At 39.2% G+C, this 25870-nt stretch overlaps 1 protein-coding gene across 1 annotated transcript in view; it reads right to left on the minus strand.

The window, feature by feature from the left end:
* Positions 1-25870, minus strand: part of pde11a (phosphodiesterase 11a) — a 39058-nt gene that overhangs the window by 2573 nt on the left and 10615 nt on the right. The window contains exons 6-19 of the mRNA XM_078261927.1: positions 24890-25022; positions 23429-23504; positions 19899-19966; positions 19692-19784; positions 18614-18664; positions 15093-15239; positions 14895-15002; positions 13666-13775; positions 12401-12491; positions 5985-6085; positions 5700-5777; positions 5545-5608; positions 5100-5174; positions 4075-4158 (exon numbers count right to left, since the gene is read on the minus strand). Coding sequence (XP_078118053.1) covers positions 4075-4158; positions 5100-5174; positions 5545-5608; positions 5700-5777; positions 5985-6085; positions 12401-12491; positions 13666-13775; positions 14895-15002; positions 15093-15239; positions 18614-18664; positions 19692-19784; positions 19899-19966; positions 23429-23504; positions 24890-25022 — 1279 coding nt within the window. The remainder of the gene's footprint in view (positions 1-4074; positions 4159-5099; positions 5175-5544; positions 5609-5699; positions 5778-5984; positions 6086-12400; positions 12492-13665; positions 13776-14894; positions 15003-15092; positions 15240-18613; positions 18665-19691; positions 19785-19898; positions 19967-23428; positions 23505-24889; positions 25023-25870) is intronic.

Here is a 25870-nt window from a genome sequence, read left to right on the forward strand (position 1 = left end):
TAAATGCTAACATCAGCATGCTAACATGCTCACAATTATAATGTTAACATGCTGAGGTTTAGCAGGTATACTGTTTATCATGTTCACCATCTTAGCTTAGCAGGTTAGCATAATAACATTTGCTAATCAGGACTAAATTACAGATGAGTCATTAGATTTGAAAGTATTTAGTCATAAACTAAAGCATCTAATTTTGACCTGATGATGGCGCTAGATGAAATAATCAAAGTCAGTATGATTTATCATCTGAGCACCACAGTTGTCTGTACAACATTTCATGGAAATCCCTCTGATAGTTGATGACATATGCCCTTGCTCAGTTTGTACAATGTGAACCAAAATGTAAACATATTATTATATAGATTTCTTTTCAATATTTCATATTTACATATACAATACCATGGTAATATTTTGCTTGTGTTTTAAATATGTATAAAATATAGTCACAATTTGAGAGTGAAACATCTTTTGTTATCGTGCAGCAAATTCTTTCATCAGATGGTTAGAAGAGAAACACATTCAGAACAATGAGTTTTGTTAAAATCACCTGTGTTTTTCAAATATCACCAGGTATTTATTTTTCAGAAAACTGGATGCTTAGCTCTGTGACTAGAATGTAATGATAAAACATGAGACTGAGGCTAGAAAAGCGGCACATGATTCATCAAATGCACTACAAAACAAATGAAACAATACAGAGAACACACTGCATAGCTTGATAGTTTACCGCAATGAAATAGCTGTTCTTTAGAGATTAGAAGCACATGTATGACTGAGATAAGTCGCCTTTGTCATTGGTCAGTGTTGAACTGTAAGTAGTAGCGTAGTCAAAGCTGTCATCCACCATTTTAATAAATTACCTATGGGGGGGGCGGGCAGGGGGATTTTGTTCCCTCTGTTCTCCTCACATTGTCTACTGTGTCTATTGAATTACCAGGATAGTCTGTAATTAGTTGTTGTTGTTTCATTAACCCCGTTTTATATAGAAATATAACATGTGGGTATGGGTAGGCATAGGCCGGTATACGATTCTGACGGTATGATAACCTTCAGCAAAAATATCACGGTTTCACAGTATTGCGGTATTGCAATTACAGCTTCAAATTTTTTTTTTTAATGTCTGGATAAATTGAACACAATGTTTTTATTTTAAAACACACTGCACACTGGCAGGGAGAAGGATTTCTAAACTGCAGTTTCTCTTCTTGACCACTCATACAAAAAATGCTCACACCTTAGGAACGGTATGACAGAAAATGTTAGTGGTTTTGAAACCTTGACTTTCCCACTGGTCCCACATACCAAAACATTACACACACACACACACACACACACACACACACATATATATATGTATGTGTATATACATCAGAGTAAATGGGAAGCCATTATAATGAATGAAATAAATAGGTAGATAAGTACACCCACATTGGGGATTGTGTATTGTTTGTTTGAAAGGGAAATCAAATGTGTTGTTACACTTGGAGAAAACACAACTAATCACAGCTGGCAATTAATTGAACTTTAAATGCATTTATATTCAGAGGGTGTATTCAGTTATTTATACAAACAATTTAAACACTTTTGTGGATGGTCGGCCAGAACAAAGCTCTGTAATATGGCCAAGTTCAGACATTTTCTTTGTAAAAAAAACAAAAAAAACAATACAGCCCACTTTTGTTTATTAAGAATTCATATTGTGTCCTGAAAGGTGTTTTAAAAACTGTGTGTGACTTAATAATTCATAATATTGTAATTGCTGGAATATGTTTTCTACTAATCATGAAGCTGTTCACCTGTGATGCTGAGCAACATTAGAGCACAATATGGATTTCCATTTGTGTCATTTGAGATAAAGTCTATGCCTGTTTATGGAATCGGACTATTTTTGTGTTTTCGCACACATCAGGTTTTATATGTGTGTGTACTGTATTGTAATGTAGAGCTGAAACAATTCGCTGATGATCAAATCATTATTTAAGTCATTTTTCGAGCAAAGAGGCCAAACATGTACTGGTTCCAGCTCCTTAAATGGGAGGATTTGCTGCCTTTTTTGTCTTACGTGATTATAAATGAGTTATTTTGGGGTTTTGGACTGTTGATTGGACAAAACAAGCTATTTGAAGTGAACTTTGGCATTTCTCACTATTCTCTGACATTTTTTATGATATATACATCATATCATATAGATTATTTTCAACTTTATTGTCATTGCACACACAGGGAGTACAATTAATGAGAGAACAACATGCAGTTTAGCATCTAGTGCAGAGTAATGTACAGTCATGAGTAGATATGAATATGTTACGATATGAACAGTGTGATTTATTGCTGTATTTATGTGTTGGAAACTTAATTTCAGATTTTTGTCTTAGAGTAGGTCAATTGGACACAAATTATGTAATTTAGGAGTCCAATGAGAACAAAATTATAGAATATTTTTTTCTAATTCATAATAAATCTGTGTTACATGAGATGTGACCAGAAGGCGCCTGTGAAAGAGATTTTTAATCTCAGTGAGGCCCTTCTCTGGGTAGAAAAATATATCTTATAAACCAAACGATTACTTGAAATGAAATTATCTTTAGGTTAACTGTTAATGAAAATAATATCACACTGTGAAGGCATGTGGCCTACACACAGCTGTGATTTTCAAAAGCAGAGTGGATTGATCGTCTTAATCTTTTATGGATTTGTCTCATTTGCGGGTTAAAAGAAGAGATTTTTCTAAAGGAGAACAATTTCCCTCTTTCTCCACAGTATATATCCACAGTGTGGGACATTGTCTTTGGTTTGCACAACATTATTATTCCACTGAGGTAGACTCAGAAGAAGAAGAAGTGAGAGAGAGACTGTCATATGGAGGGTGTAAAGATGGAAGGTTATATAATGGGGGATTAATATTCCACGCAGTAGCGAGCCACCACCAGGAGAAGAAGATCAGCGGGATCAAGAATGAGATCTCTTCCGCCCACGGACATAAACCCTGCCGCCTCTGAACTTCCTCTGTTCTCCCCCTCGCAAGTTTAATTGGCAGCAGCATGATCGTGCGCTCCATATCTGCATTCTCCAAACATCAGCCTTTTACATGAGGCGGCGTGGAGCCAAACCCCCCACGCAGACAACATACACGGCTTTGATGCTTTATATCTACACTACATAGACTGTAACAATGGTGAAAGCAGAGCTCCGCACAGATAAGTCTACTCAAAGTTTTGACACTGATCCTGGGATAACTCAATAAATGTGAAGATGATCTATTGTTTGTTTTCTACTCGTGATGACTAAGATTAATGTGTTTAATATGATGGTACCATAAAAAGGAAGGAGTTTAAAAGTGCAAAAGCTCTAAGAATGAATGAACTATTTTCCTTCACTCCCTTCACAACTGTTTGCTTTCATAAATTTAGCTTCAGTAGCCTCATCTCTTAACAGACCTGAGCTCCTCAGTAAGTCAGCCTGCGTCTTTCTCCCACACAGCCACTGCTGCCGGCAGTGGGAGGGGCAGGTAAGTCTCTCTTGACGTCATTCAGAAACACGCACACACATTACTGTACTGGCGAGGACACAGTATAGATTTCCATTAATTCCCTGAAAGATAACCACTAGCTCTAACTCTGACCCTAACATTTGCTCGGCCGGGATCCTACTATAAAATCAGCATCTGTGTCTCAGAAGAAAGGCAGTCAAGAGTTAGTCCTTATTTCATTACTGTGCAGTAAAGCCCAAAGTACACTGTCTTACTGAGGGGATTTAACCCAACATCAGAGCTCTATTCACACACTCCGCTACCTCTAAGCTGTCTCGCAATCTGAAAGTGCACACTCATTCTGCTTTTCTCAAAAGAACAGGATGCAACCTTGAAGTTGTTTCAGGGCTTTCAATAAAAATAAAGCATTTTCTGTTGCAAAGAAAAAGTTGAATAGTTGTTGGTGACAGCTTCATTGCTGGCGTCAGTGAGAGGGACAATAGCTGAGGAAGGACAGCAACTACTGATGTCAGAGGCGGATGTCTGTGTATGAGACAAGCGCAACACAATGAAGGCCAGAGAGCAGCGAAGCTTCAAGCATTTACCTCATACAGCGGCGCACAAATTCCATCAATCCACTCCAGCTGGAGCCCTGGCAACTCATCCTTCCTGTTTCGATCAAAGATGGCCTGAAACACAAAAGTTAGAATGTATTTACACAGGAAAAACAATGGGATTCCTTTCACCAACAAGTCAGGTTCACAGTCCTAAAGTGCTGCTGTTACTAAGAAAAGTCTCCCTCAGCTCACAAGACAACTGAGTTTATTTCACGTACATTTTCTATTCTACCTCATTCTTTTGCAGCCACAGCTTAAGAGGCTCCACTGCGGCTGTGCTTCCGAGATAGTTACTGGGCTACCAGTTAGAAGTTAATATTTAATCTCCAACACCCACACACACAGAACGGTAAAGGTTTGACACAAGCGGCAGCCCTGAGGCTACCGCATTAGTTATTTCAGAGGGGAGGCAATGTGGTGTGGCTCGATTAGTCAACAGACTAATTGCATACAGAAAGCTGTTGGTTTTTCCCCTTTTAAGGACTTGTAACACAGTTCAGCCTTCAAAGTTCCTCAATCAAACACACAGCGCTCCTCTGTTGTGGTTCGGTGGCTTTGAGGACAGTCTGAATACATTATGAATTAAGATCTTCATTAAGACCTAAGTCTTTTCCTGATATTATTATTGTGCTATTTTTTACATTTATATGAGACAAATAACGACAATTTATTATCTCTGCAAGTCAAAGCTAGTAGAGCTCCAATACACCGAAATGCCTTGTGTGTTTACAGCTGAATGAACAGAAAGGTCACTGTTTTATTTGAATCCTGTGTAGGAGGAGTTTTTTTTTAAGAATGATTGTTCAACTGTGGCCCACAGTTGGCACAGCAGCGAAGCAGTAAGCTGACAATTCACTTTTCTTACCCTACGAGACACAAGCTCTCATGTTTTCTACACAGTCAGTGTGTTTTGGAACTGCGGAGAAAATATATCTTGGCGTCATCAGCTCAGTAGAGGTCACGAAACAAACTGCAAAAAGCACAAAACACCAGAGTTGGTTGGATGTACTCACAGAGGGTGTGAGCTTCAGCTCTGATCTCTCTCTGTCGCCCTGCTCGAAGAACTCGCTGGTCACCAACTCTGCAACCTGGGTTGAGAGAAAAGATCAATGTAGAGCTTATTATTATTGATTCATCTGCCAATTATTTTCTCAATTAATTCATCGTTTGTTTTTTTTAAATGTAAGAAAAGTGTCCAAGGTGATATCAAAGACCCCAAAGTATTCAGTTTACAATCACAGAAGACAAAGAAAAGCAGCAAATCCCTACAATTACTGTAAGAAGCAGGAACTAGGGAATGTTTGGCATTTTTTGCTTAAAAAAGGAGTTAAACGTTTATCAAAATAGTTGCTTGTTATTTTTCTTTTGACCAACTATCGAATAATCAACCAATTGTTTCAGCTCGAGATGAATGGTTTAAAAATACATTCATTTCATAAATATGAGAGTATATCTCACCTTGCGTGATATTTCCCAAGGTTTAGTGACAGCACCAAGATCACACGCTGTCATCATCATGGATCTGAGGGGAACCAGACAAATTATTTCATGTAGTATTTATGATATTAAAGATTTAGAGACACTATGTTTGTGTGTGCAGGCCAGGACATTACCTGCACATGTCTCTGTGAGCCTTCACATTCCAGTTGTACTCTCCTTTGCTGACCAGCTCAAAGAAAGTGTTTCTGTTCCTAAAAAGAAACGAGACATCTGTATATGGTGTAAGTGACATAATTTCCACAAGAGGGCGGTATTATGTAAAAGAAAAGTGCAGAGGGACAGACTTAGTATGCTTCATTGTAAATGAGTTTGTACACTGGAGTCAGCCAAGCTCTGTGTATCTCACTACCAGCAGATTTAACAGCTTAATAAGCAGTGTAGTGTTTAGCAGAACATACTCAAAGTAAAGTGTGAGGTCTGTGGCCAGAATCGACTGTTTCAACAACTGCATGAGGTCGCTATACTCTGTGGAGGAGAGGTTGGAGAAGATATTGTGACCCTGTGGAGACACATACAGAGATAACATGATAAAGAATTTCTAGACACATTTTCTAACCGCGCACAAAGTGCCTAAAATGAAGAACTTCTAGTCCCTGCATGAATTATTCATTATGTTTGGATGGGTACCATTTACTTGACAGAAGGTCCTTACTACTTGTTATATGGGTTTGTTTTAGAGACTTTTTGAATTATTTATTAACAGCTTGACCCTTATATTAGATCGCTGACAATACTGGCTGAAACAGATCATTGGATGTGGTTTTTTACTATACAGTATAGTGCACAATATATTTACTCTCTGCCATTTTATTCGAGTGTCTGATTTCTGAGTATGAAATTTATGCACTAAATAGTGCCATTATAAAGATTCCAACAAAAAGGAAAATAGTAGAGTTCATGGCATCTACACTACTTTTTGTTAACAATCCCACAATACAATGTGTCACATTTAATACATACTGTACTATTGAGTATCAATAATATAAGGGGGAATTAATTACCTAACGAGGGAGTGAGTCTTTCATGAAAAAGGCCTATTTGCACAACTAAACCACAATGGTTAAGAAAACATGCAATACTAAAACTGAATGGATCCGTGCAGGGGAGGAGGGAAGCCAGCTGCTCTTAATAAGTAAGCAACATCTCTCACTTGAGGCTCTCTATCATTAAAACAGGCCTCTCCTCTTTATGCATTATACATTCATTCACCACTTAGGCATCCTCCTCTAGAGGATGGAGAGCTATCTGTGGAGAAAATAGAAGATGTAGCGGTGAAAGGAGCAGAATGAGGGGATGATAACGACCTGCAGAAATTAGCAGAGGTCGTCAAAACTAAACGCTAAGAATCCAAGTGCAAAGCTCCTGTGATACCCTTCATGAGCTCATGTGTTCCCATGAAATATTAAACTATGGAAACAGGAGACACACAAAGCACTTCTCTCATTCTGTCTCAACTGGAGCGGATAAAGGAGGGAGGCGAGTAAAATAGGAAGTGAGAATGGAGAGAGGAAATTGAGAGATACAAAGGAAGTGAGTGACGTTTAAAAGTTTTAAATTAATGGTTTGTGTGGGCTGGTGGATTGAATCGTGAGCTTTGTTCTTGAATTAGCCACATTATTCATTTATATGCTAATAGGACAGCAGTAGTTCAACCCCAGTATCAACAGAAGCCATTATGATATTCCAAGCAAACATTTGTCAGCTTACTGTGTTGTCAACACCGCGATAATGAAGCCACTGGAACAAACCCTACTAAGCCTCGTCACAGCTGCTCCCTCAAAACTTCTTTAATTACAACGTCGTGCAAAGCCTGTCACCTGATGTCTCTCTCAACCAATTACCACCAAATCTATCACCTCTGGAATTACATTGATTTTAGGGCCGCATGAGCTATTTGTTTACTCGCTCACATACAGCAGACATTGAGGCAACATACAACATACTTTTTAGGGAAAGTGGACTTTAGCAACAAGTTACTTTTGTTGTTACTTTAAAGGAATATTTCAATATTTTGGGACATATGGGATATTTGCTTTCTTGCTGAGAGTTAGATGAGAAGATCAACACCACTCTCACATCTATCTGTTATGAGAGTGGTGTCGATCTTCTCATCAAACTCTCGGCAAGAAAGCAAATATGTGTTGAATTATTCCTTTCACCTGTGCTGTTCCTGCTATGCCAAGTCAAAATGTCTGTTACATAATGAGTTACATAATTATGAACATATAACCTACATAATATATCAAACATCAATTATTACATATATATCTCAAGGGGTTTATCCTCTAATTCAATTTTTAAGTACATAAAATATAATATACCCCCAGTTGCCAGTTCATTAGGTACACCTAGGTCATTCAATCAATCAATCAATCAATGTAGTTGTTACATGAAACACGAACGCAGTCTAATACAACAGTCCTGCAATAAATCCTCCCTTCATGAAGGTTTTAATGTACAGTTTTTGTTGAAACTGTTTAAAGATCTGATGATTAAAGGGTAACTACCATTCTTTTCAACCTGGATGTTTTGTATGTCTAAGTGACTGATGGGAACAACAATCTTTGACATTGGTCCAGTATTAAGCAAGATCGCTGCAGTCGGCAGCGGCGAAACAAGCTACAATGTAAGTTAATAGGGCAATTATCCAGCTTGTATTTACCTTCACGAAAGTGCTCGTTTTGCCACTGACAGGCTCAGATTAATATTCTAAGTGTCTGACAACATTATGAAAAGGATCCCTTTAGAGCTAGACCTTTTTAAAAAACCTCTTTAAAGGAACACGCCAACTTATTGGGACTTTAGCTTATTCACCGTATCCCCCAGAGTTAGATAAGTCCATACATACCCTTCTCATCTCGGTGCATGTCGTAACTCTGTCTGGCACACCCACCGCTAGCCTAGTTTAGCCTAGATCCTGGAGGTAACCGGCTCCAATTAGCCTACTGCTCCCAATAAGTGACAAAATAACGCCAACATTTTCCTATTTACATGTTGTGATTTGTATAGTCACAGCGTGTACAAATAACAAGGTCACATGAGACACAGCAATCTTCTAACCGTATACAAGCTGGGAACTATATTCTCAGAAGGCGAAGCACTGCTACTTAGGCGGAGTGATTAGTGCAACACCTGAAAAGCACCATTGTTACTCTCTGCTTTTATAGCTGATTGTCTTATTTTGCGTACTTATTGTTTACTGTTTATATCTTACTTTACACACTTACTTTACTTTACTTACTTTAGGTGGTACAGCCTGAGACATAAACAATAAAAAAAAAAAATTGCCTTCTGCATTTTTGTTTTGCTTTTCCCTCGATTGTACCGAACTGAACCGTAATGTCTGAACCGAGGTATGAACCGAACCTTGACTTCTGTGTACCGTTCCACCCCTAGTGTATAGAGCCAACATATTTTCACATGTAAATCGGTAAACTATGTGTTTATTTCAACCAAAACTAGAGTTTGATGGTTGGAAAAGTGGAAAGACGACCCCAAACGGCTTTTCATAGATTTATTTTGTTTCTGTCAACTTTGAATGAAGTGTATTTTACAATGTTAAAATTACTTTACTTTATTTACATGGAGTCTGGTGGGTTTAGCGAACGCAATTTTGTGGATGTTTTAAAAAAGGATCTTACTCTTTAACAGAAAGGTTGACCGCCTTAGAAATTCTTTCCATAATGTTGTCAGACACGTAGAATATTAAAGGGATATTTCACCGTTGGAAAGACGAATATATCTTTAAATTGGGTCACTTATGTAGTAGAAATGTGAGAAAATTATAGAAATTGGTGCCTTCTAGGCCGAGATAAGCCAGAAAATGTGTTTTTGGCTCATATGGATGAAAGACACCAAATCCCAGAATGCACTTGCTTCGCTGCTTTAGACTCCACTCCCAAGCCACACTTACCGTTTACAGACAGTGAGGTAGCATTCAACTCAACTCAAATGTGTTTTATTGTCATTTCAACCATATACACGAAACAACGTTTCACCGTGGCTCTAGTGGTTACACATTTAAAATGAAAATAAAAAAATAAAAAAAACGAAACAGGCTACATTTAGCTAGTGCACACACATATGCTCCATAAAGTTCAGCTAACTCATACTAGCATTAGCGCTTGGTGGGCTGTAAACACCGATTTTTAAACACAGTCGTAAATTTGCGTGGAATGTAGAATGGTCGGCATTTAATAGTCACGAACTCCACCAGCAGTTAGTATTTAGTTGGATACAAGTAGCTCATTTCTGCACAAGTCCGTGTTAACACAGCCCATCTCCACTCTCACCCGGCGACAGAGAAGCAGGCTGGATAGTCCGGTACACTGTTGTTCAGCCATGTTTCCACAACAACAAAAAATACAGCAGTCTCTGAATTCTCGTTGGGAGTTTCGTTGAAGTTGGATGTAGTCCAGTTTGTTGTCTAATGAGCGGACACTTGCAAGCAGGATTGATGGAACAGGTGGCCGGCTAGCGTTAGCTTTCCACCTAGCTAGGTTATACTCCAGCCGCCGTTCGCGTTTCACCGCTGAGGATGTCCCCCCATGATTGCCGCTCTGGCCGGTCTGATTGCCCACTATGGCCGCTGCAGCTGCTCACTCCGGCCGCCGCTGCTGCCCGCTCCGGCCACCGCTGCTGCCCGCTGGTCAAACTAACCTGTACGGCGGGCCGCAGCAACCTCTTATTTCCGAACATTCATCTCTCCCCTGCACCCCGAGGGCCGGTGGTCTACGAAATTTCCCGGTAGATTTTTTTGTCCCACTCCGCCACCGTCTGTAATAAAGTTTCCTGCACATTATCCGATCTGTACCAATGTATCCTGGTGGTACACGTGCGGTAGTTTGAATGCACATACTTGTTGTAAAAGTTTTCTGTCGAAAAGACCATAGACTGTATGGAAAAGACGGAGCCTGTTAGCGATGTTTCAAGATGGCTGACCTTCGTTTTGCCTCAGGAATACTCGGGGAAAGCCAACAGTCCAACCCCCTATGGGCGGGTTGGAAACATGCGGAAGTAGCTCCTACTACTGGCTGTAGTCCATAGCCTCTGGGCAAAAATGCCTCTTATGACGCAAAATGACAACTTTTGCGTCATAAGGGACATGAGGGAGGGAAGCATGGTCATTGAAAAATACTACCGGGTTTCTGCTGATACAAAGCTTAATGCTAAATTGGTGAAGTATCCCTTTAATCTGAGCCTGTCAGTGGCAAAACGAGCACTTTTGTGAAGGTAAATACAAGCTGGACAATTGCCCTATTAACTTACATTGTAGCTTGTTTCGCCGCTGCAGTAGGCAGCGATCTTGCTTAATACTGGACCAATTTCAAAGATTGTTGTTCCCATCAGTCACAGCAATCTTCTAACCGTATACAAGCTGGGAACTATATTCTCAGAAGGCGAAGCACTGCTACTTAGGCGGAGTGATTAGTGCAACAGCTGAAAAGCACCGTTGTTACTCTCTGCTCCTCACCATGGGGCTTCTTGTGTGTTGCGAGCAAATCACTCCGCCCAAGTAGCAGAAGTTGCAGTGCAATCGGAATTTACGCCATCTTCAATGCGTAAATTCGTAAATAATGTATTTACTCGTATTTACTGTATGTACTCGAACTTCGTTAAAACATGCCATCCCGTTTGTTATTATTCTATGTAATTTGCACTTTCATAAATAAGAGATGCTGTATTTTAGTTTTATAGCTGATTGTCTTATTTTGTTTTACAAGTTCCAGATGGAGTCTGGAGATGATGTGGACTACTTATTGTTTACTGTTTACATCTTACTTTACACACTTCAGGCTGTTGCAGCTAGCTCAGGGGAGAGAGACTGTATGACACTAGGTGGTACAGCCTGAGACATAAACAATAAAAAAAAAAATTGCCTTCTGCATTTTTGTTTTGCTTTTCCCTCGATTGTACCGAACTGAACCGTGATGTCTGAACCGAGGTATGAACCGAACCTGTGTACCGTTCCACCCCTAGTGTATAGAGCCAACATATTTTCACATGTAAATCGGTAAACTATGTGTTTATTTCAACCAAAACTAGAGTTTAATGGTTGGAAAAGTGGAAAGACGACCCCAAACGGCTTTTCATAGATTTATTTTGTTTCTGTCAACTTTGAATGAAGTGTATTTTACGATGTTAAAATTACTGTTTATTTACATGGAGTCTGGTGGGTTTAGCGAACGCAATTTTTTGGATGTTTCTATGTTTTAAAAAAGGATCTTACTCTTTAACAGAAAGGTTGACCGCCTTAGAAATTCTTTCCATAATGTTGTCAGAATGTTGGCGTGTTCCTTTAAAGAGGTTTTTTAAAAAGGTCTAGCTCTAAAGAGATCCTTTCCATAATGTTGTCAGACACTTAGAATATTAATCTGAGCCTGTCAGTGGCAAAACGAGCACTTTCGTGAAGGTAAATACAAGCTGGACAATTGCCCTATTAACTTACATTGTAGCTTGTTTAGCCGCTGCCTACTGCAGTGATCTTGCATAATACTGGACCAATTTCAAAGATTGTTGTTCCCATCAGTCACTTAGACATAAAAACATGAAAATAGAGTCCAGGTTGAAAAAAATGGTAGTTACCCTTTAAACTGTATGGTCATTTTGGAGGTGCTGTTGAAATGTATTCTTTTATCCTGACAGGGTTTTTCTTTTATTTGTCCACCCAAACTCTCATCATCTAGTTATAGATGGTGTTTGAAATGGCCTGATATGCAATTTCAACGTGTTGCACAAATACAACATGCAGTGGTCGGCATTAGCAGAAGCTTCATGGTAACTGCATTGCAGCAGATATTGGAACATAGTGCACCTCGCTCTGCAGGATCATTACAGCATGGTTGAAGTGGTGGTGCTCCAGTGTAGCAGAGGTCCCATAAAGCAGAGCAAGGGCTGAGCCCGTCCTGTCACACACACACACACACACACACATGTAGAAAGCACGCACAAACACACAGGGATCAGAAAGAGAGATAACATAATCAGCATTTAACACATACTGAGAGAAAAAGGTCTGCTATTGAGTCTGTTGTAATTCCCTCACCAATTCTCTGTGTACTGTTGCCAACTCATGGCTCAATAATAAAAGAAGCTGGAGACCCATAACCTAAACTGCAGCTGAAATTCAACTGTTCAACGTTGAAAATGATTATCATTTAATCTGGAGCCTGGTGTACTGAAGGTGAGGCATGTGGGCCAGGGTTTTAAAGTTTGTGATATACCATTCCACAGTGCAAATTGTCAGGGATTTACAAAGTTTTTGTTTAATTTTGATATTGTTTCCGTTATAGTTTTGGTGTTACAGTAAAGTCAGAAGGTATTAGGACAGTAATATGTGTTTCACTGTGTTGGCTCTGTCCTCCAGCACATTGGATTTGAAATGAAACAATGACTATGAAGTAGAAGTGCTGACTTTTAGCTGTAGTGGGTGTTCATATCACATGTTGAGTGAGCATATTAGGACTTGTTGCCCTCTTCATAGATACATAAAATGTATGGACAATGATCGTAAACATAAAGGTGGACTGCAAACTTGTCACTGATCACAAATGATTTCATCCCAATTAATAAATATTATGACTTAATTGAAACTTATGTTAACAATTATTTTCTTGTGCCCTAAATTGTAACTACATACATGCTGTTCATATGCTATGGGCGTACTGTAAACACCATCAAGTAAAAGCCCCCACCTAGTTTCCATCTTGGTTTCAGATTCTGTTTACTATAATAACCTTTGTGAGGACTGAGAACACTAAGTCCAAGCAATTTAGAGTTTAGCCACTGATCTAAATGTGCTCAGAGTCAGCAGTGTTTATACTCTCTTCATTAGGCAGAGTCTTATATAAGCCTTATACAACTTGCCACTTGACTCTTGCTGATCCAGAGTGGACTACTGCAGAATGCTGCAGGTGGTGCACTATAAATGCTGTGTGTGTGTGTGTGTGTGTGTGTGTGTGTGTGTGTGTGTGTGTGTGTGTGTGTGTGTGTGTGTGTGTGTGCGCGTGCGTGCGTGCGTGCGTGTGTGTGTGTTTGTGGCAGAGACAAAGAGACAGAGAGATAAAGCCGGAAACTTACTTTGCCTGAAAAGCATTGTTGGTGCCCCTGTGGTCCAAGTCATGGCACACACAACCTACAATAAGCGCTAAGGTCTCCACCTCTGTCAGAGTCTCCTGGAAACCCGCCGTCTGATTGGCACAGAGGAGAGGAGGCCAATGAGACAACCAACACACATACACAAATAAGAGCTGCATCTCTTATCGTCTTATTCTATGAAAGTGTGAGGAGTACATTGAATAAAAATGAAACCCCTCTAACTGTATATAGCAGCATCCTAAAAACAGTATCCCCCTAGATAGCCAGTGGGACTGCAGTAATACAGTCACACAGGGAGCTTTATGGCTTGGATGAATGGCTTCTGAGGCCATGTGCTGAGTGAGTCACTATAGGTCACTGTGGGGATAGCGGCAAAGAGAGCACTGTCCTCAGCCCACTCATTAAAACACATGGTTGGAGAGTGGCGGGGCCTAGAACAGCTTACACACTACCATATCATCTCCCTGTGCCAATAATCAATTCAGTGTGTGTGTGTGTGTGTGTGTGTGTGTGTGTGTGTGTGTGTGCGTGTGTGTGTGTGTGTGTGTGTGTGTGTGTGTGTGTGTGTGTTGCCCCAGTAATTCTCTTGGTCTGTATTCAAAGAAAAATCTCTGGTTTGGCTATGCACAGAAGTGGCTGTTTGTATAGTTAGTAATACAATTAATCGTAATTTGAATTTCAATATTAGTCAAACAGACATGTATAATGCTTTATCTACCTTTTACTAATAACAAGATTTCAGTAATCACTGAAGTCAGGCTTGCATCAGTTGATTCATTCATGCTTCACAATCATTGGCTCATTCATCAGCTGATAGCGTCAAATCATATTCATGCAGGTGTAGACTCATTATAACCTGACACTCCTCACTTTTACTCTGATACCTTCATGCTAACACTGTTTGCTACTGCTGCTCCCTCCACCACCCCAACCTCTAGTGGTAGAAGTATTAAGATGCTTTACTAAGTAACCAACCAATACAACAATGTCAAAGTACTCTATTAAGTCCTTCATTCAAAATTCTATACTACTTAAAAATTCATACTTACGTTAAGGTATTATCAGCAAAATGTACTTAAAGTACAAAGTAAGTAAAGTTAAAAGATTATTTTAAGTGTATGAACATTTGCTAAAAATGGTCAATTCTTTAAAAGAATGTCTCTGACTGAAATTGATCTCATGATCTATAGTTATAGCAGCGTAATCTTTACTGTAAGCATGGCAAACATGCACTGGCAGACGTTGAAGGCATGTCTCCAGTTGTGATAGAGAACCATTCTGTAGTTTTTTCTGACAGTCAGCAGCCATCTGCACAGTGTCTGGAGGGGAAGACGGAGAGAGGGATGAGCACATGGGCAAATTCAGTCAAGTATTTAAAGGAAATAGATAAAGACAGTCAGTTGTCTCACCTCATAGTCAATCTTAAATTTCTGCACCATTCCCAACTCCATAAACATTCTCAGAGCGGCGGTTATCATGGCGTCAACGTCCAAGGAGAAATCGTCAAAGTAGAGCTTATCGATGCCCAGCTCGCAAACCAGGGGAATGTTAGCTGCCTGTTTCATCGTGGAAAGAGAAAACATAAAGGAGGAAAGAGAACATAAGAGTATGAGTTCAGAGAGCAGAAGAGGATGGAGAGGTCAGAGGATGCTGTGCCACTTTCAGATGATACATGGAAATATGAAGACATTCTAATTAAGACTCTGAGGACTCATTTGGAGAGGGTTAAGATTAATGAGGGAGCTTTACTGGAGAATTTCCCTGTTGTTTACTTTTAGAGCTCTTTGACGTGCGTAGTTGTGCATTAGTAATCATCAACAGCTTTCCTTCATTATTATTCAAACAAAAACGCATAACACATATGTGATTCCAATTAACCATATTCATACTGAAGCATCCATGTGTGCTATCTTCGATGTGGTCTAATGAGCAGATATGTCTTATCTGCCTCTAGTCAGTATTTATAATATGACCATGTCATGCTTTCTGACCTGCATCTCCTTCCAATGAGTCAAAGCCCTCTTAAAAATCTGTCATAGCCATGTTTCGCTTTAGTCTTTCTCGCTCTACTCTCTAACAGCTGCCCGAGCATCATGTTTCCCTCACAAATGTTTGCCTGTCAGGTCATCAGGTATTCTCCTCCCTCTTAATTTACAGCCCTGGGTTATGAAATGTTAGCCAGGTTTGTTTGCCACTGCCATTTGCACTCCATGGAATCCTAGCCAAGTATACTCTGTGAGGCTCCATATGTGGAGCAGTTATGAAAGTAAGTTCGGGAAAGGCAGGAAGCTGAGCGCAGTGCTGGATGAGGGGGCTGAAAGATCACACAAGCACGCTGGAAAGTGGGGTTCCTACTTTGCGGTGATGGCCACAGGGGAAAACCCTACATATGAAAGTGCAGGGAAATAGGTCATATCTATATTTCAGAAGTGTCATGCCAATTAAAAATGTAGATATTTTCATTTTTTAGTCTTTATAAATAATGCATTGGGAATGATTGCCTATTGATTGGAGTAATCCATTCCAAATACCACAATTAGTTTATATTCATTGGGGAATTCTCGGCCCATACACAATTCTTCAGAAATGGAAAATGAAGTCTAGAGCACAGGCTGCCAATAATTCCTCTCTGTTGCAATAGATTTTTTTCTTTCCCATTAATAAGAGATTGTTATTTAATTAGAAAAATATATCTTAATTAAAGGGCCTATGAGTAAAATAAATGCATTATGAGCTAAATTTCCAAGACTTTACCTTCTTGTAAAACAACAGTTACATTTTAGCCATCAGAGAAATCCACGTCTATTTTACTGCTGATGCCTTGCATCATACTTTTGTTAAATGGAGGGGTTTAGCAGAATCATAATGGATCTTTAATATTGTTCTTTTCTTTAATTTGTCTTAATTGAACTCAATAAAAAGCATTAAGCACATTAAGGAACACATCTGCAGAAGTAGGAAAACAATGAAATTATATTAGGGCAATTACCTGCACCACCAGAGCAAACCTGATGATTACAAATTGTAACCCACACTGTGTGTATGCGCTGAAATATATAAAGGACAGACTGTTCTCAATAGAAAACGCCAGATCAGAAAACATTCATATGGGTCCTTTTGAAAGGCAATGACAAATGACAATAAGAAACATATATGTAATCAGGAAGTACAACATGATGTGCAATTTTGCTGATAATGGCTGCTTTTGCCAATGATGAGAAAATATATGAATAATCATGTTGTTTAAGAATTACATAGTACAATACAGCAATTTGTGGTTGAAAGTTGTCTGATCTACCACATGTTGGTCAGTTGTCACTGGAGCTTGTAATCAGAGAGTTAGGTAGAAAACTGTGTTTGTTGATGATTTCTTGTTTGCTGCTTTGTATTTTTATTGTATTGACACATTTTTGTTTCCTCTGTAAAATTAAAGGTCCAATATGTAATATATTGACTGTAATAAATCCAAAAATGACCCCACTGCGTCATCAGATATTAAGGAAACATGCTAAATTGAAATACTACCTTTTCTGACAACAATGCTAATGCCAGTTTCTAACAGTTGCGTGACCAGAGACGTAACAAACCCTGGGTAAATATTGAAGATGTATTTGAAAGATACAGCTTAGAGCCCAAAAGGACGCCGAGTTGGCTAATTTCCTCCTGAACCGGTAAGCATTAGCTGCAGGCTAATTTATCACAGCTACTAGGGACGGGCCTTTTATGTCATTTCAACATTCGTATAACTACTCACATGGAATTATATAGCTAGAGTACCCGAGTTGGTTACTCACAAAAACAATTGAGACACAGCCTGTAAAGTAATCCCGACTGGTCCTGGCTAACGCCGCCATGCCAGCCCTGCTAACTGCTAACGTTACCGGAGGACCAGGCAAGCGCGCTACGGCTGTTTACAACGTGTAGCCTGTTCAGCGGCCGTAGCCAATAACGGTGAGTGGTATTGGTAGTGGTATTTTTAGCGGTTCCTATCGTTATTCTAAGCCAAGGAAGTGTGTCTGTCTGGCGTGTGGAGAGGGCGGCGAGGTTGTGGGGTTTTTAGCAGTTCCTACTGTAGCTAATTCTAAGCCGAAAAAGTGTGTCTGTCAGTTGGGTACAAATCTCCGCATGAGCACTGGCTTTTATGGCTGTCAATATAGCCAGCATCTAACGTTAGCTACTCCGCTGCTCTGTGGAGTAATGTCTGGCTATGTGAGACAAGCGTCTAGCAACATTGTTGTGGATGCTCCAGTCTCAGCCTGGCAACCAACGTGAACTTCGAGTCTGGGAAGGAGGGGTCGGGGGAGTTGACTCTCTCCGGTATTTTGAATTTGTACTGCAGTAACTATTTTAAACACTAGCTCTCAGTATTACATATTGCACCTTTAAGTATGATAGGTTGGCGCCAGTACTGTATAGTGATTATACAGGTCGGTGTTATGAATGTTTTTCTGTTTTCTCCTCCCTATAGAGGTGCCTCTGCTGTATTTTTTGCTGGAATACTACTGATTTTTTATTATTATTATTTGCTTTAAAAAATACCTGTTTCATTTTGTAAATTGGAAACCATTTCCTTCGGTGGAAGCCAAGCATTATTTTTTACTTTTACTTGCATAGACAAGAAGCATAAAACAGCAGGGGGAAAGAACAGCAGAAAATATAATAAAGATCCCACAAAATAGTAGTTGAAGTCTCGTGCGTGATTTATCCTGGCTTCATAAAGAATATTGCCAGCCTTATCCTTTAACAACAATGTTACTACTGTTAAAGGAAGAGGCTTTAAGAACAAGCAATGTCTCACATGAGTTGTGATTTTAATATCTGTGTTGAGCTCAGATTTTTTTTTTTAAACTGACTACTACTGTCAATATTAAGAGAAAGAAATGGGTTTGCGGAGATAAATGTAATGATTATAACATGAAATATCTGTTACCTTGAATTTGTCAACTTCAGTCTTGGAGCAAGTGGCATGGTAAGACAGAACCTGCAAAAAAAAATGACACAGTGTCATTAAATGCATTTTTCAAATCATTAAAATAACCAGTAGGGTTCCTAGAGAAGCTACGGCTGAAAATACTGCACACTGGTGTCACAGCCTTTCAGTGGATCTTCCAGATGAGGAAGTTAACATTTGCCTCTAGAGCAGTCTACAAGAGCAGCCATGTCAGCCCCGATTCCATCGCCATGTTCCCTTCATTTCCTGAGAGAAATACCTTGCACAGACCTCCAGTTGCTTATTTGATCATAAACGCTCATGTTTATTCAGTGCTGCCAGAAGCAATGCATCTACATATACAGTACTGTAAGTTCATTCTGTGCCTCTGCTTTAAATGCTCTATCTCTCTGTTCTCTGCTTCGCCTATTTTGAAACAGTGAGGTGCTAACTACTTTAATGCACCTGAAAGCTCCCTATTGTAATGTAAGAACGTACTGTAAAGGCTGAGTAGTGCTGAATGCCTACATACTGCGGGGCAGATGAGGGATTGTTTTTCACTGCCTCTCATTAATTTTCAATAAAACCTTTGTGAGAAGGTTATCCACAAAAGAGAGATCAGCACTTTTTTCATGCGTACATTCTTGTGGAAATATGAGACTAAAAAATGAGCGAGGCAGTAAGACCCCTGAGAGAGAATAAGTAAGAAGATGCCTTATATTAGCCACGCAGCAGCCATTGTTTCCAATGACTTCTGGGTAAATGTTTCAGCACAGAGCATATGTTGACTGGAAATACAAAATAAAGACACCATTGTAGCTAATGGAATACAAGAATAGATAGCACGCACAGGAAAATATCATCTGAGGGAGGACATGAAGGTAGCATGAACACAATGAGCATACAGGCATGAGGTATAAAGCAGGAGCAGTGCAGAATCAACATAAGTCAACACTCTTTGTTTGCATAGTAATGTTTTTTGCAAATGTAAGTGGATAAAAACATGGAAAACAGGGAAATAGTACATTTTCATTTTCAAATGTGAGGTAGGAAATTGAATAGGATGTTGTGTCCTTACATCCAAAGCCACAGACTGCTTGGCCCAGGATTTCTTCACCTGGTCGTACATGATGGTGTTGTTGATGCCCAGTCCACAAAAGATCACAAACGCCTGAGAAAAGCACAAAAAGCAGACATAACTACTCAACTCAAGACTCAACTACAACAGTTTCTGATATACCATGAGCTACTGTATGTTGAAAAGATATAGAAGCAAGTGTAATACTTCAAAGAGACGTTGGTCTGCATCGTTGAATGGTTGCCCATCGAGCCTGTTCAGCACTTGGGCGACACCTGTTACACAAACCATACAATAAGAACTTAACAATGTTTTAAGCTTGATATTGGCAAGACTCCTTAGGATATAACCTGCCTCCAATGAAAAGAGCATCACACCCACACACTTTATTTCATCAACTAACATACATTATTAATGGAAATTAAGGAGAGACATCCTATGATCTATATAGCAGTATACTGTATGAGTATGGCACACTGTTATACAAATGACAAAATGTGGCACTGGTTAAGTTGGCATTCAACTAATGTTTTTTTTGTTTTTGACAATACATCCAGTTGTTGTCCACAGTGCTGCAGTGGGATTGAAGCCTTTTTATTTGACAGCAATATTCCCTGTTTAGATGGCTTCTCTCATCATATAATTAAAAACAGAGAAAGGCTTTGTTGATAAAGCATAAACAATTAATTGATGGACACTGACTTTTATTGTCTCTGAGAAATTATGCTAAAAAGTAATTACACAATACATTACCATTTTTATTTATCTCTAGGAGGTCAAACAAACCTGCCAAAGTGACACTTTAATTTCAATGTATAACTGGAAATCCACAGAGGTGAAACATGATTAGTAATGTAGCTAAGAACAATTTTCATTATGGTGTCTTCTCAGATCTCTTATTGCTTCCTCTGTAATGAGCATGTAATATGTAATATGTGATGACTTGCAGCATAGTTGGCCCCAAGAATAAGTGAACTAAATGACTGCTTACAGCCCCATGGACACCACATAATCTTCAACCACACCACATTCCTAATGTCACAAGTATTTTTTTATGATCACAAACATACAATGAGTTTTTACATAAATGACCCGTGTGTTGTGTGACAAAACAATGCACAGTTTGTTCACTAGGGGTGTTGGGTGGAGGGAAGGTGTCAAATTTTGCAACTAGCTCATGAGGAATTATACCAAGAATCCAGTCAGGAATTTGTTTAAAATCCTGACTATCACAGAGCTGTCATTAACCTGCTGAAACTCACATTTTGTCCTGATTCCACTAGCAAAAATGAAACATCATAATACTGGTCTGATGTCAGTAGGTGAGAAATCTGAATCCTATTTGATATTTAACATTAAATCTCATTGTTTTTTTTTTTAAAGATTATTTTTGGGGCTTTTCCCTTTATTTTGAAATAAACGGACTCAGCCAACATGGGGTGAATGCTCTTACTGGGTGAGCTAGAGGTCGCCCCATTAAACCTCATTGTTGTTACAACAGTATTTCTTTTGGTGTCATTTTGAAGGAGCTGGCTGTAACATTGGCAGATGACACAAGGACATTCGTTTTCTACCTGAATGTATCCTTGGCTTGAGAATTTAATCTCCTGCTGCTTTGTTTGCATAATGTTTTTTTTCCACTCCAGATCCTCGGGTGCCACCCACACACACTGCATTTCTATCTCCCCTCACTCTCTTTCTGTTCTTCTTCCTCTTCCCTCTCCCCTCCCCGACAAATGCTCTTACACCTACGCAAAAAAAACGTGAGCACACCCAGACATCACACACACGCATACACACACAGGTTTTAACCAACCATCATCAATTTGCACTCAAATATAACTAATGACTTCCTGCGTCAGATCTCAGTGGACCGAGAGGAACTTCTATCATTACTCCTCCCTGCAATATCCAGCACCAAAACCAGACGAGAGATCAATGATTTGTCAGTGTCAGTGTGGTGGTGGCCTGGGGGCTGATTCACAAACACAAAGCACACAGCCAAAAGAAGGGACCTCCAAGTTTGGAGTGATGGTGCAGCATGGATCTAATCACACACTCACATGCTCAAGCTGCCCTCTCCCCTATTGTCTACTATGCAGCAAAATGGGAAAAAGACATTTGAAACCTACATTATGAATGCATGTGAGTGCTACATGATGTAAGTGCTGAATATATAGCTGCATCATAGATACATTATATGGCCAAAAGTATGTTGACACCTCTGTCTTTTGGTTTGGGGCTGTTTTTCATAGTTTGAGCTAGGGCTGGGCAAAGTATAGCATGACTTTGCAATCTCCAATAAAGGCTTCTAAACCAAATATTACACAACCGGACATGTCCCAGCAGTAAAGTGACCGGAATTTGGGGAGAAATGTCAAGCATTGGCCAAGATTACAGCTATGTCGCGTTAGCATGTAGCTACTTAATAGTTAGCAGTATGCTAATGTTAGACTGTAGTGGAACAAAGCAGCACTTTCTACCGTCAAAAATCACAAAAACAGGCTTTTAAACCAAATACTACATTAACAGAAAATGTTTCAGAAGTAATGTTACCCGGAATTGGGGAGAATTTAACGACACTGGCAGCCAAGAGGACGTATTTTACTGCCGTTAGCATGTAGTTGCATGCAACAATGTTAACACTGCAGTGGCTTAAAAAAACAATACAAAAAACAGTCCTGCCTACTTGGAGCAGATCACCAATCATAGAAGGCTGGCTTAGAGTTGCGTAAGACTTAGCCCAGAGTAGAAAAAACTGTTGAAACCGGAGTGTTCACAACAGTTGAAAATCTGAACGTTTTAGCTCACAGGGATTTGTCTAAAATACGTTTACGTCATTATTTGAAGTTTTGGGCACGTTTAACATGAAAATCCAACATTATAACATTAAAGATATGACAGAAAATACGGAAAAGCATATGTCCCCTTTAAAAAGATATTTACACAATGATTTTTGATAAATAATCATCAGTAATGTGGACATAATGACTAAGTGGGTAAAGATAAATAATATAACAGCTAGAACAGTCTGGCAAGTTCAGAAAATTACATCACTTTACCGTAATGCAGCCTTTAAAACAAGAAAAATACAACTTTTGTCATATTATGATATTACAATATCCAAAATCTAAGACAGTATCTAGTCTCATATCAAAATCTTGATATAATATTGAAATATTTGCCCAGCCCTAGTTTGAGCTAGTTCCATTAGTTCAGATTAGGGTAAATCTTAACACTACATCATACAATGATATTTTAGATCATTGTGCACTTTCCTGTGTGAAAATGACAACTCTACTGTTCACAAAGCTCTGAGCTAGGGAACCTTGATACGCTGTGACTGACCTCGACCTCCAACACCTTTGGCATGAACTGAATGCCAACTGCAAGCCAGGCCTTATCGTCCAACATTAGTGCCTGACCTCAATAATGCTCTTGTGGAAAGCCATCCCAGGGTGGAGGCTGTTGTTGCAGTATATTTATAGCCATGGTCAATAGTCAATCACATTTTTAAATGAGATAATCGCATGGGTGTAATGGTCAGGTGTCCACATACTTTTACCATACCTTACCATATCGTAAATTACAATACTCTAAATGTAATACCTTTTTATAAATATGTGCAAAGTATTTTTTTTTTTAAATTGATAGACCTGATACAAATCTTCAAGGACATACATCAAATAAGTAAGAGAAGCTCCAAAAGTAAAAGGAAGCTCCATTTGTTAACTTACCAATGATTTGGTGGTTGCTGTTCCATATGGGAACACAAAGCACAGAGCGGATGTGGAAGTCTGAGAACTGGTGTGCCTAAAAAGAGTGGGAGTAGTGTAAAATAAGGATTACCATCCATCTGCATAAGACATTTTCTTGCACTGTTCTCCAAAAGTTTAAGCTTTAAGAATAAATAGGACTGGGTATTGGAACCTCAAAACTTTGACTGTCAACCAAAGGTTTTATTATGACAAAACAGGCAAAATAAATCATTACAAAAATAATCTGTAGTGTACCCTACTAGTTTGCTTGCCTTTTAATCTGCTATTTTCATATTTAAATCATAATTTTACGTTTAAGTATAGTGTTAGCACTAGTATTGGAAGATTCAAAATGATACCCAGCTCTCTAGTATTAAATGATATTATCACCACTGGATTATTAAATATAAATGCCTCACCTCTAATGGAAGAGGCTACATAGAAGTATAGTAAGAACCCTTGAAAAGTGAGAAGCAGCAAGTTGCTGCCTCTATTTATTTCAGTGAGAGCCTGCTGGTAGTTTTCCGCCCAGCACACACATTTTCCATTTTTCTGTCACTGCTGCTTAAGGTTGACCATGTCAAAGTTTTGCTGCTTGCAGCTAGATGCAGAGCGGACTGCTGTGCTATAGCCGGTGAGAGATTCTGTTTAGATCTATGCAGCATCAGCACCGGCCACAGCGGTTGACGCTTTCTGGTTTGATAGGGCCTTTATCCTACGGAGATCAATTAACAGCTGACAAAATGGAAAAATGGGTAGTATGTAAATTCTCACCATGTTGTGCAAATAAAACAAAAGAAATTTAAAAAAAAATATTAAGTCAAAGGCAACTGGACTTGTCTTGGAGACAAGAGGCTTCAGCAGTTCTACTGACTGGCAGCTATTTTAATCTTCACACCTGGATGGAGTCCTTAAGGTCATGTGTGAGTCCGTAAGGTCAAATGACAATCACATGAGGTATCAGATTCCAGAAATGAACGTGTGGATTGAAACCATCTTGAATGGAATGTTAAGACGGCAACGTAAACTGATAAACAGCTCAGGGATGGATGTTACAGTTTGACATCGATCTTCTCCTTCATTTCTGTTTCAAACCATCTGTCCAATCATCACAATGCATACTTACAAAGCCATCCTGACATCACTACTAAGACCATTTCACAGCCATTAATGAATCCCATGTGACCTTATTAACTCACATGTGACATTGACGTGTGGACTGTGGACATCCCATAGAGCATTAAAATGCCTGGGACTTCACTAGTTTGTTAAATGAAGAGGCCTCTTGGATGAGCGGTGAAACATCTTCAAAACCAACATTAAATCTAGTTTTGATTGAGTACTTCTAAAAATACTATGACCTGAATGATAATCGTCACAGGCATATTTTTCATACTGGTTTGTCTGTAATGTTAGTTGAGATCATTTTACTTTACTTACCTCAGCATCAAAGCGAGGATCCTGATAGGCATCGCTAATGTTCACAGGGAGTCCTGTGGATGCTACCAGCTCTGCGATACTGTTGTTGATGAGCCAGTCTGAGTAAGACGATTTCTCCATACTGTCTTTGAAACTAGGGTCAGAAAATAAGAGGGGAGGATGACAAAAGGAACAGAATAGTACTGGGCCAAATTTGTCCACTTGCCTTCTCTCAGCAGAGGTTTAATTCTAAAAACAAACTCCTTTAGTTGATAACTTTATCATAAAAATGAAAAATATATTTTTTATTGTATTCAAGTAAAAAAAGATTATATTCTCTATCACACGTTAACTGCAAGCTTGCAAAAGGCCATTCTTATTTCTCCTTGTGGACCCTCTTTTACGTTGACTTGCATTTGATGAAATTCTCATACAGTAGATATTAGTAAGCTTCTCCTACAGCTTATGAAGTAATGAAAAGTTAAGTGTGTGATTGTCTTCCTTATTGCCAAACACCCCCTCACTCTGCCACAGAAACACCTGAATCCCTGCTCAGACTACCTATTCACATTTACTGCAGTGGACCGTCGCTGACTTTTTATCTTCAAAAGGTAAATGTTCAGTGTGGCTCATTTTGTCTTTCTAGACTAGAATAAAGATGGAGAGACACTGATGTCAGATCTTTTGAATCCCTTTGATCTAGTGATACAGTTGTGTGTGTGGCAGGGAATAAACCTCATGGGTGTGATGGCGAGATGCCGTACCTACTTTTTCTTTCTTGCTCTTCAGTTTCTCTCTTCCCTGTCTCATGTCTGCCATAGAAACACTAACAGCACTCGCTCAACATTATGCTCCCTATGGGGGGCGGCTGGAGATTGGAAGGCACATTAGAAATCCTACAGTATGCTCGCCTTCTCTGACACCAAATTTATTCACTTAATTACACACATATGAATATTGCACAGCAACCCTTGTTATTCACACCTTTAGGAACCTTTAGGA

This window comes from Sander vitreus, chromosome 11 (genome assembly GCF_031162955.1).
Source record: "Sander vitreus isolate 19-12246 chromosome 11, sanVit1, whole genome shotgun sequence".
Classification (NCBI taxonomy): Eukaryota; Metazoa; Chordata; class Actinopteri; order Perciformes; family Percidae; genus Sander; species Sander vitreus.